The sequence below is a fragment of the Cyprinus carpio genome, chromosome A25 (genome assembly GCF_018340385.1).
Source record: "Cyprinus carpio isolate SPL01 chromosome A25, ASM1834038v1, whole genome shotgun sequence".
In the NCBI taxonomy this organism is placed as follows: Eukaryota; Metazoa; Chordata; class Actinopteri; order Cypriniformes; family Cyprinidae; genus Cyprinus; species Cyprinus carpio.
In genome coordinates, this window is record NC_056596.1 from 14,064,306 (window position 1) to 14,076,878 (window position 12,573).

General features: G+C 32.8%; 1 protein-coding gene across 1 annotated transcript; it reads right to left on the reverse strand.

Annotated features, from left to right (window-relative positions):
- Positions 1 to 389: 389 nt before the first annotated feature.
- LOC109070300 (beta-hexosaminidase subunit alpha-like) lies at positions 390 to 11,177 on the reverse strand. The gene is given in 14 exon segments (XM_042715653.1): positions 390 to 631; positions 858 to 965; positions 1,083 to 1,173; positions 2,275 to 2,449; positions 5,188 to 5,277; positions 6,037 to 6,127; positions 6,254 to 6,434; positions 6,511 to 6,643; positions 7,098 to 7,199; positions 7,691 to 7,801; positions 7,907 to 7,953; positions 8,059 to 8,124; positions 8,382 to 8,489; positions 10,710 to 11,177. Coding segments are annotated over 14 exon segments (1,806 nt in total). The 5' UTR covers positions 11,149 to 11,177; the 3' UTR covers positions 390 to 567.
- Positions 11,178 to 12,573: the final 1,396 nt, after the last annotated feature.

The following is a 12,573-nucleotide window of genomic DNA, read 5'->3' on the forward strand; positions in this document are numbered from 1 at the left end:
TATCTTGTGTATAAAGCCCATCAGTGTTAATAGGATCTGCTGCTGTGTGGCTGTGAGACGGGATCGGTGTCATAGTGGCAGGCGACTTCATTAAATGTGTAGGTACTTTACATCAGCCATTTACCTCATACTCTCCAAATGAGGAAAATCAGGTCCAAACCTAACCTTTGTTAATGAAATGATGAATTAGCTGACTGAGATATGCATTTTACCTCTGCCACTACGATAATGACTTGATTTTTTTTATCTACAGTAGTTTTAAATGCAACTTTAATGTCCAAATACTTTTTGGGGTCATTGTATTTAGGGCTTAATATAATATTCATGTTTATAATATTTTTATTATTATTAAAAAAAGAATATTAACTTGTACTTAATACACAACTAAATCATTCTTGAATAGATCTTTATTAATAAATTTAAAATTTCCTTTTGTAAAAGTCAGTTTACATGATCATTAAAAAATTGTTAGAATTAAAAAATATATAGAGAGTACTGTGCAAATTCCAAAGCAATATCGCAGTGCATAAACACATCGCTCTTCAGTTTTAGAGGCTCTTCAGTGGATTACAGGCCATCATACTCATGTTTACAATGACCAACAAACAGAGGCTCCGCTTGAATACCCCGCCTGCAGCAACACAAACAGCAAGTGCTTGTTGAACAAATTGTAGAACAATTAACTCTTCAAAACTACATTCTTCAGATATACTTGAATAGTATTCTTATACAATATATATAAGCAATAAAGCATGTATATGTTTTAATAGTACTAAATATTTCACTTTGAATGTGCACTGTGCCACTGAAACGAAGCAGAGGTTGATAAAGAATGATTACAAACATATTTCCAATACCTTAGAAGTTCACAGCGAAACTCTTCCAGGCGAGGGAAGGCCAGATCTGCGTTCAGGGTTTTTTCTTCATTGCTCCACAACCTCTCCGCTGCAGCACAGGCTCTAGGCCTTCACAGACACAAAGATCACAAAGATGGAAGATTTGGCATTAATAATAATAATAATAATAATAATAATAATAATAATAATATGAATTATAATCTTGTCTGTGTATTTTTTTCATACCACAGGCGTGGGGTTAGATTGGTGGCGTCGACATATTCACCCCACATGGCGACCTCTCCACCAATCACCAACTTCTTCTGCTCTTCCGTCCCTAAATCAGAAAAAAAAAAAAAAAAAAAAAAAATTAACCAAATACAACACATACAATTTAAGTATTAAATTTAAAACTAAACTGAAAAACTTAATCGAAAATTAAAAAATTTTAAATGGAAAAAAAAAAAACTCATCCAAATAAAACTTAAATAAAACAAATGGAAAAATGCACCAAATGACACCCCAAATAATATAATAATTGTTTTTTATGTATTTTATTCATTTTAAATATCTCTAAAGCTTTAATAAAATTAAAATTAAAATTAAAATATTTGAAATGGATAAATAAAAATCTTTTCCTGCTCTTCTGTCCTTAAATCATATGGAAAAATGCACCAAATGACCAAAATAAAACAGATATAATTTAAGTAAAAACAAATGTGTTAAAATTAAATTAAAAAATATAAAAAATGTCAATTGGAAAAACTGCTATGGCAGCTAACTGAAATTAACTAAACTTAAGCACTAAAAACGTTAAAACTAAAACTGAAATAAAATAAATTAAATCTATTTAGAAATATTTAAAATTAATAAAAACATTTTAAAAATATTCTCTTTTGTTTCTAAATATTACACAAAATGCACAAATGTAACCAAATACAACAGATTCAACTTAAATAGAATTGAAAATGTTGCTTTGGCAGCTAACTGAAATAAAACAAGTTTAGGCTAAAGTACTAAAAATACTAAAACTGAAATAAAAATAATTTAAAGTTAAACAGAAACATTTAAAATGAATTCATAAAAATGTATTTCCCTAAATCATAGAAGAAGAAAAAATTTACAAATTTAATCAAACACTGCAGATATACACTGAAAACACTCCAGCACTGCACTACAAACAGCAAACAAAACTTAAAATTATAATTATAATTATAATATAATAGCCAAATAATCATTAATTAGAGTAGTTAAAATCATTTATTAGAGCTAACTGACTAATTTTCTACTGAATTCACTAAATTAAACAATCTAGAACTCAGTTAATTTGAATCTGAACCAGGAAACACCATCAGGTTCTCATCAATCACCCATTTGCTTGTATATTTGTATCAAACATTTCAGATTGGACCGCAGACGAACATGCTGCTCCACACACCGGAGAAATTCTGGGGCTGCACCGCGTAGGAGTTACGCCAGTCCTGGCCGTAGCTGATGTGGTTGATGTACCAGGGGGCAGAGAGCAGAACCCTGTGCCCGGCCTGGGTCATCCTGCTCAGTTCAGCCTGGTATTTCTCACCCTTCCAGATCTCCAGAACCGTGTCCTGTGGAATCTGAGACAGCAGCAAACACTGGGTCACACGCACTGCACTTTCCACACCACCTCTGCTTTATTAATCTGCATAAATGCAACATTTTGAGGCTTTCACTGAGCGTTCTGTGGAGCGAGGACAGAAAATGATGGGAGGAAGAGGTGGAAACGAGATTTTTAAAACGTTGCAAGCTATATTCAAACTCAAAAAGCCCAAAAGAGCACCAGAGCTCAACGTGTTAATCACTAGACCACGGTTCTGACATACAACAAAAATGATTTTGATAAATTTTGCTTTATTTCTTCTGACAGGCTGGGAAACTATTTGTGTCACACATACAGTCTGATGACGGTTTCACCTCACACTATAAACAGTCGACTCTTGATCGACATCTTCTGGTTAGAAAGTGCAATGATCGTGACAACAGGATTTCATGCTGCATTCTGAGGCGCTTCATTCATTTGTTAAGGTTTTTTTCCCTATTGTACTAGTTATTTAATTTGCAGTGTTATTTTAGTATCAAGATACTATACAGTTTTCCTTAATAATTAGAATTAATTTCTATTTTAATATTTTCTATTTTAATTTCAGTTAAAGTTTTGGTACTTTTTGAATTTTTTTTATTTTATTTTAGTACATAAAGATAAAGTACATAAGAGATGTTGCCTTGGCAACCACCTGAAATAAAATAAGTTTATTATTTATTTTTTTTTAAGTTAATGTTCAAGTAATATCTTTTTTTACGGTTTTAGTTTTAATTAACTATAATATCTCTGCTTAACTCATGCAATACGAAAATACAAAGTCAAGTGTTGTTATAAAACTAAAACTATTAAAAATTGTTTTTGGTCATTGAAATAAAGCTGAAATAAAATGAAATATAAATACATAACTAAAAAAAAAAAAATTTAAATCTATATTGTTACTTTTTTATTAAACAAAAACAAAACAAAAATTTTATTAATGACCAGTCCAAACCATGTCTTAACTTCACAAAATACACTCTGATAAACCTATAATAAAAAAATATATATATATATATTTCAGAGCTTTTGGGATGGATTTTCAGGAAGTTGCATGCATACTTCATTCACCCATGTTCTTTTGCAAGAAGTTATATGGTGTATCTTTAAATTGAAGTACTAAAACTAAAACTGAATTAAAAAAAAAATAAAAATAAGTACATTTAAAATTAACTAATATATATATATACATTATATATAGATATATAGTATATATATATACTATATGTATAGATATATATATAACACAGTACAGACCAAAAGTTTGGAAACATTACTATTTTAATGTTTTTGAAAGAAGTTTCTTCTGCTCATCAAGCCTGCATTTATTTGATCGAAAAATACAGAAAAAAACAGTAATATTGTGAAATATTATTACAACTTAAAATAATAGTTTTCTATTTGAATATACTTTAAAAAATAATTTATTCCTGTGATGCAAAGCTGAATTTTCAGCATCATTACTCCAGCCTTCAGTGTCACATGTAACATCCAGTCTATCACATGATCATTTAGAAATCAATTCTAAAATTCTGATTTATTATGAGTGTTGGAAACAGTTCTGCTGTCTAATATATTTGATGAATAAAAGGTTAAAAAGAACTGCATTTATTCAAAAAAATAAATAAATTCTAATATATATATTCTCATAATATATTTTCTTTACTATCACTTTTTATCAATTTAACACATCCTTGCTGAATAAAAGTATTGATTTTATTTAAAAAAAAAAAAGAAAGAAAAAAAAAATTACTGATTCCAAATTACTGACCAGTAGTGTATATTGTTATTACAAAATATTTATATTTTAAAACGATAGCTTCTTTTTTTTTTTTTTTTTTTACTTTTTATTCATCAGAGTATCCTAAAAAAGTATCACATTGTTCTGAAAAAATATTAAGCAGCAGAACTGTTTCCAACTTTGATAATGAATCATCATATTAGAATGATTTCTAAAGGATCATGTGATAATGATCCTAAAAATTCAGCTTTGCATCACAGAAATAATGATAATTTAAAAGTATAATAAATTTAAAAACAATTATTTTAAATTGTAATAATATATCACAATATTACATTTTTTTTCTGTATTTTTGTTCAAATAAATGCAGGCTTGATGAGCAGAAGAAACTTCTTCCAAAAAACATTAAAAATAGTAATGTTTCCAAACTTTTGGTCTGTACTGTATATAATATATATACTTATATATATATATATATATATATATATATATCTATATATATATATATATATATATATATCTATATATAATAATATTATATCATATATATATATTAAAATAACACTGATAAAGTCATGCTTATCAATGCATGTTTGTTTGATTCTCACAGAACACATTTTCACGCTGGACAGAATAAACATGTGAGAAAAATCAGCACTACACTGAGACAGCACTGCAATCTCTAGTACTTGTTAGTGTTTTGCACTCATGCTCTGAACCCTAAAGGCTAAGTGCCGCACAATGTAGTAACGGGCCCAGCTGTGTGTTGGTATCGGCAGGTCGAGGTAGAAAGGGGCTGCCAGGATGACCTTTAACCCTGCCTTAGTCACCCGGCGCATCTCACACAGGTAACAACCCTGCTTCCAAACCTCCACCACGTACTTAGATCTGGGCTAGAAGAGAAGCGTCTCATTCCTGTTACAATCACACATACATCTTTTCAAAACGCAAGTGTGTTTCAAAACTGTGTGGCAGAGCAGACGGCTTGTACTCACTCGCTCATGATAGTCAAACACGTCCTGCCAGACTATGGAGGTTCTGTTGAGAGCGTCATTCACATTAAACATAATAAAAAAAAAAAAACACTCATGAACATGAATATGCTATTTTTATTCATCAAACACATAAATAAATATTTATTCTACGAATCAACTGTCACAAGACAAAACAAAAAATTTAAAAAATCAAATTAAAACATAATTTAAATAAAAAAATAAATATATTATTTTGAATTGTTCATTTAATTTACAATTTGAAATATATTATTAAAAAATAAATGTAGTCAACAAGTTGTGCTGTTAAGTTAGAATGTGAAAAATATTAATAATAAAGAATGAGTAGTTATGTCCAAACTTTTTTTATTTTTAATTAATACTTTCATTCAGTAAGTGATTCAAAAGTGACTTTAAAGACATTTCAAATAAATGCTGTACTCCTGCAAAAAAAAAAAAAAAAAAAAAAAAAAAAAGTCACAGTTCCCACAAAAATATGAAGCAGCACAACTGTTTCCAACATAGAAGAAAATAAGCAAATTTTAACAAATCATCAAATATCATGTGACACTGAAGACTGGAACAATGATGCTGAAAATTCAGCTTTGTCAACAAAGAAAAAAATACATCTTTAAAAAACAATAAAAAAAAAAAAATTTACAGTATATTACAATAGAACACAGCTATTTTCAATTGTAAAAACATTTTACGTTATTACGGTTTTTATTTTTGATCAAATAAATGCAGTCTTCATGAGCATAAGGGATCTCAAAAACATTATAAAATCTTACAGACCCCAAACGTTTGAACATTTTAAGTCAGCTGTGTTTTTAAACACTCTCACATTTCCACTCACCTCTCCATATAGAATGATTCCAGTTTGGTAAAATCCTTCCCAAAGCCCATCTTTTCCATAAACTTCCGCACATTGGGATTCGACTGCCTGTTTGAGAGGATAACACTGCTGAAGTCTCTAAAGTCACTAAAATCCATTTTTTTGTTTGTTGTATAGCACATAAAATCAGGCACCAAAAAAATAAAACAACACCACACGAAAAAAACTTACCACCAGCAAAAAAAACTGACCTCATCCCCTCCTAAATGAACATAAGAGTCAGGAAAGACAAACTTCACCTCTTTCAAGAGGCTTTCCATGAACTTATAAGTGGTGTCTATCGTTGGATCGACAGGTCCGAATGAACCAGAGGGCACACCCCCCTTGTAACAGGGAGTCAAGAGACCTGGCTGTCCTGAGAAAAGAGAACAAATGACATTATTATTTATAATCTCTGATTTCATGTTTTTCCAGTAGATGTGTGTGTGTACCTTTCCCCCATGACTGAGTGTGTCCAGGAGAGTCAAACTCAGGAACGACTCTAATGCCTCTCATTCTGGCATGTTCTATCACCCTCATCACATCTGACTGTGTGTAGATGTGAGTGAACGGATGAAAAGCTCCCTACAAGAAAAAGACACGGCAGTGATGTTATTGTTCAAACTATGAAAAAGTGTTAACTGAAATAAGGGTCAAATAAAATACACACATTTCATATTTTTTTAAGAAAAATAAATGAAAGTAAATGGAAATGTTTTTTAAAAACAATATAAATTACAAAACCACGTACCAAAATACTATAACGTAAACTTTATTCAATTAAAAGTGAAAAATAAAAAACATTGAGACATTAATAAATACTATAGAGGTGTATAAATAACACTGTAGCTGCCTTGAGATATAGAGTGTAAATATTACTTATACAGCATTTTTAAAGCCACTACAATCAATATAAACAACAAATGCATACAAGTTTACTGTAAGCAGTTCTGAAGAATGAAGGTAAAAATGCTGCATTAAAAATGAGGAGTGTGCAAATTTTTTTGCAGTTTTGGAGGTGATTTTACTGCATCTCTACCTTATTACTGAGGTCTGGAAAGGTGCGGCTCTGATACGGGAAAGAGGGATCATCCACGATGTGCCAGTGAAAGACGTTAAATTTACTGTAGGCCATAGCATCCTAAGAAAAATACAAATATGATTTATTTTATTTCATGATACTGGTTAGCAGTTGTTGTTTTTTTAAGAAATGAATGCTTTTATTCAACAAGGATGCATTAAATTGATCAAAAGTAACAGTAAAGACATTTATGATGTTACAAAAGATTTAGATTTCAGATAAATGCTGTACTTTTGAACTTTCTATTCAGAAAATGTTTAATGAGCAGCAAATCAGTATATTAGAATGATTTCTGAAGGATCGTGTGACACTGAAGACTGGAGTAATGATGCTGAAAATTCAGCTCTGCATCACAGGAATAAATTATATTTTAAGATACTGTATATTCAAATAGAAAATGGTTATTTTAAATAGTAAAAATCATTTCTGATCACATAAATGCAGCCTTGGTGAGCAAAAGAGACTTGAACTTGAACGGTAGTGCATAATTCATTTAAAAAAATTAATTATAACTTTTTAGATTTTTATTTTATTATTTATCAAATACACACCAGGGTCTTCAAAATAGCATGAAGGGGTAAATAATGCCTCGAAGTGTCCAGTAAAAGCCCTCTGAATGCAAAACGTGGGAAGTCTACAATCTCTGTCTTGTTGATAAAATACTGTATGGAAAGATTAAGTAAATTAACATACAGTATATTAGCATAAAGCTGCGCTATAGCGATTTATTACAAGCACATGCCTACATTCTGTCACACAATACTTACAGAGCCATAATCATCCTGGTACACAAGCTGACTGAAGGACTCCAGACCTGATTTTCAGGTTTTATACAGTATGTTGAAAAAGACACAACTATTAGTGTTAGTGCTTTTAATTCAAGCAAAGAATAAAAGAGACAAGGAGCATAAATTCACACCTCTCAGAGCACCCCATACAGTCACTGATCTCAGCACAGCCTGGCCCTCGGACACACTCAGGTTATCTGCAACAAGACGACAATGTCACAATGTCTTAGCATATTAGATATCAAAATATAAAAACCACAAAAAAAAAAAAAACAATCAATAATAACAAAAAATACACAAAAGTACCTGTAGAACAGAAATGGCTCCCCCTGTTGGATGTGGACAGTGTAATTACACCTTATAATTTAGTGGACTTTCTCCTGACTGGAGCAATTAAAAGGTCAAAGGTCAGCAGCGGGTAAGTCTTAAGATCACATGATCAGGAAATACTCACAGCTCTCATCTGAATCTTCGTCAGGGTAGCCGTCACATCCTCCGGTTTTGACACTCACTGACACGACAAAGGGTTGAGGCTCCGACCACACGTACTGAAGCCTGTTTTCTGTTCAAATAAACATGCAATACTCACATCAAAACAGATCAATACTCATATTTTAAAATTAAAAAATATTATTAATATAAAAACAAGAACTACTACCAATATGCACACAATAAATTCAACCAACAGGGTCAAATTTAATCTAATTGCGCTAATTAAAATTGATGTACTGTGGGTCTATTTGAGGTTGAAGCACAACATGAAGTAAACATTTTTTTTTATAATTGTCATTCATTTTTTGTGTTAGCTTGTTGCACTAATTACGTGTTTAATCAAATTACTTATACTCAGCTTTCTTGTCTGCACTTGAATTGCCTTGTTTTTGCTGTTGACATTTTAAAGTTATGCATGCATGTATCTTAATTCCTTGACTGTCTTTTGAAATATTGATATACTTTAATAGTTTCTACATGTTTCGGGTAGCAACATATTTTGACATATTTGCACATTTTGTTTTACTGTATTTGCCAAGTTTTGATATGTTTTTCTGTTGTATTGTTCTCATGGCTGAGAAATATATTCTTTAAATATATATATATATATATATATATATATATATAGAGAGAGAGAGAGAGAGAGAGAGAGAGAGAGAGAGAGAGAGAGAGAGTCATTATTCAGTTTTAAAAAGCTAAAATTGTCCATATAATTGTATCACTTTTTTTTAATCGCTATAGGATCGTCTATCGCTAAAGTATTGCATTCCCCCTGAGAAGTTTTGTGTTCTCTTGCCAAAGTGTTCCCACAAGAAACATTAGCATTTGCTAAACATTAGCATTTCTCAGGGGATCCGACGTGTATTTGGCTTAAAAGCACGAGTGTTTTATAATGAATGCTGGCTGAAGGGGTTTTAGATTATGCGCTGGTCAGTGGTTTAGTAATTCTGAATGGATCCGTACAGTAGCATGTACAGACAGGTTAAAGGGTTACTCCACCCCAAAATGAAAATTTTGTCATTAATCACTTACCCCCATGTCATTCCAAACCTGTAAAAGCTTCTGACACAGAAGAGCGTACGCTGCTTGCATTCAGCAGATATTCTCCAAAATGGCGCTACGCTGATTTGGAGAGACACAAAGGAGACGAACTGTTGAATAAAGTCATTATTTTTGTTTTCTTCGTGTACAAAAAGTGTTCCTGTCACTTCATAACGTTATGGTTGAATCACTGATGGCAGATGGATTATTGTGATGATGTTTTTCATACTTTTCTGAACCTTGACACTGTTATTTATTTGGCAGTCTATGGGACAGTCTCAAGCCTCCCGGTTTTCATCCAAAATATCTTAAATTGTGTTCCGAATATGAACAAAGCTTTTACAGGTTTGGAACAACATGGGGGTAAGTGATTAATGACAAAATTTTCATTTTGGGATGGAGTATACCTTTAAGGCTGCAGGTTTAGTTGTCTTTTGGCGTCTCCCTGTGTTCCTGTTTGGTATCGCAGCTTAATTGGTGCTTAATTGTGTAAAAAATGCTCTAAACAAATTTTTCTTTCGACATTATATATACATACGTTAGGAATTTTTCCCCCACTTCAAGCACTGGACAGAACGCATATGTCTAGCGAGAGAAAGCAAACTTTTTCGGGGGAACGCAATACTTCTGCGATAGAACGCAAAATGTGTATGTCAAAAAAAAAAAAAAAGTCTAAAAAAAAAAAAAAAGATGTTTTCCCCTCCCACCTCATTTCCATCACAAAAGTTTTGTGAGTGAAGGCAAAGCTTCTCATATTTTTATTCCTCATTTTTTTTTCCCAGTTGCCATGTGCCCTTAGGGGTTCTTTACAAAGAGCCAAAGGAACTGAAAAAACGTGTTTGTGCACAAATCTACATTTTTTTTTTTTTACATTTATTCTTACATGTAAAAAAATAAAAAAAAATAAAAAAAACATAAATAAAATAATACAAACGAAATAAATAAAAAAAATTAAATAAATAAATAAGATAAAAAAGAAAGCGGATAGATTTTTATTTGGCTTGTCCTTGCTTTTAAATCATCAGTATACTGGAACAGCTCCATTTGAATGATATCACTGACTGGTATGATGCATTTATTAATAAAAAATATATATATATTAAATACCTTATCATTAAATATTTTTAAATAATGACTTTTAAACAAGTTTTATGTTACCGTCTTGTTTATATGTTACACAGTAACGTTGTACATCCATCCAACTACACGGAAGTACATCTGTTTGATTGATTCTCACACATCAACAGACCTGATCCTTTCGTGAAGTCAGGGAATATGATGGAGAAGTATCTTTTGAAAGCAGCGTCCAGGACGGAGCATCCAGTCTGCGCGGCCGAGTCCCTCCCGTAAGTGAAGGAGAAACGCTGAGGACTCAGACAGCCCCGGTCCGCGGACTGATGGAGCTGCTGCGGCAGCGGCCAGACTCCATGCACCTGCTGCACGCACACACTGACGACTACTAAGAGCAAACAAGACCGCACGGGCTGAGAGTGTGTGCCGGTGTGGGCCATGCTACTGCACACCTCAGTCAGTTTCAGAGCTGTCGGACTGCTGGTCTGCACAATGAAATGACAGTAAACCAGCGCTGAAACTGTCAAAACGCGAGTCATATGACAGGTGACCAGGAGAGCTGTCAGTCTCATTGGCTCAGCTTGAGTCACATGGTCTATTTCCTGGATGGTTTGCATATTAAAAGGTCATATGATGCGATTTCAATTTTTCCTTTCTCTTTGGAGTGTTACAAGCTCTTGGTGCATAAAGAAGATCTGTAAAGTTGCAAAGACTAAAGTCTCAAATCCAAAGAGATATTTTTTTATAAAAAGTTAAAGGTGCTGTATGTAGAATTGACACCGAGTGACACAAATAGGTATAACAATTTAAATCAAAAAAAATTCAAAATATTTTATACACCCTTCCCACCCCCCCACACCTCCTCAGATTTGATGCAGGTTGCCAGATTGATGACACAAACAGAAACCAGCGCACTTGACGATGAATGAAATGAAATGCGTTGTGTTTTCGGCCAACTGGCAACCAGGGGTACCGAAATACAATTGGGTAAACTGGAAGTGGGCGGGTTTCACAAACCAAAACAAAGACCGACATCCCGGCCGGAATGCACATTTTCAAAGGAGAATAACTGACTGTAGCATTAATTTTCAGATAAACAAGTATGTTAACTTAGCATGTTTCTTAAATATCTGCAAACATATTATGGTATTTTTATGCTTTAGTAGAGTCAAAATCTTACATACAGTACCTTTAAGAGTCAACCACGCCTACTTAAACGGCTCGTTCTAACACGCCCCCACATGTCTACATCAGTATGTGGGAAGATTTGCACAACGCCGCCCAGATGTTCATGAAAAAAAAAGAAGACGTAATTTTATTCTCGCTGTTGACAACCGGCGCCATGTTGTGAAATGCTGTGTGTTTCGTTGTGAAAGCGAAAACTACTTTTTTTAGTCTTCCAAAAGAGGACACGACAAGAAATCAGTGGTTAAGTTGTATTTACAACAGTTCCAGCCAAATATACAGATGTGTGCAGCGCATTTTATGGAGGACTGTTTCCTGATCCTGGGAGAGAAGACTACAATGCCGTTTTTCTGACTCACAATCTGTAAGTACGTTTACATATTTAAATAATTTGCCACTGATGATTCAAATGTGAGTTTTGAGCAGTGTAGAGTAGAACTTGTTGTTTGTTGTTTCTCCAATACGGCGTGATACACAACGCGTAAAAAGACGCGGCACACGATTCGCAGCGCATAAAAAGACAGTTAATCAGTAATTATATCCCCACTGGATGCAACAAATGTCTCGTTTATAATGGGTTTTTTAATGTTTTGTCTCGTCGCTCCATGACAGTATGTTGAGGGGCGTAACATTTCTGTCACACGTTTGAGGTATTCGGCCAATCACAATGCCCTGGATAGCTGGCCAATCTGAGCACACCTCGCTTTTCAGAATGATGAGCTTTGTTAAAATCGATGCATTTCAGAAAGGCGGGGCATAGAGGAGAAAAAAACTAATGTACAGTATTTTTGAACCTTAATCCGCATAAACACATTTCATTACACCAAATACACAAAATAATGTTCTTTTTAGCAACA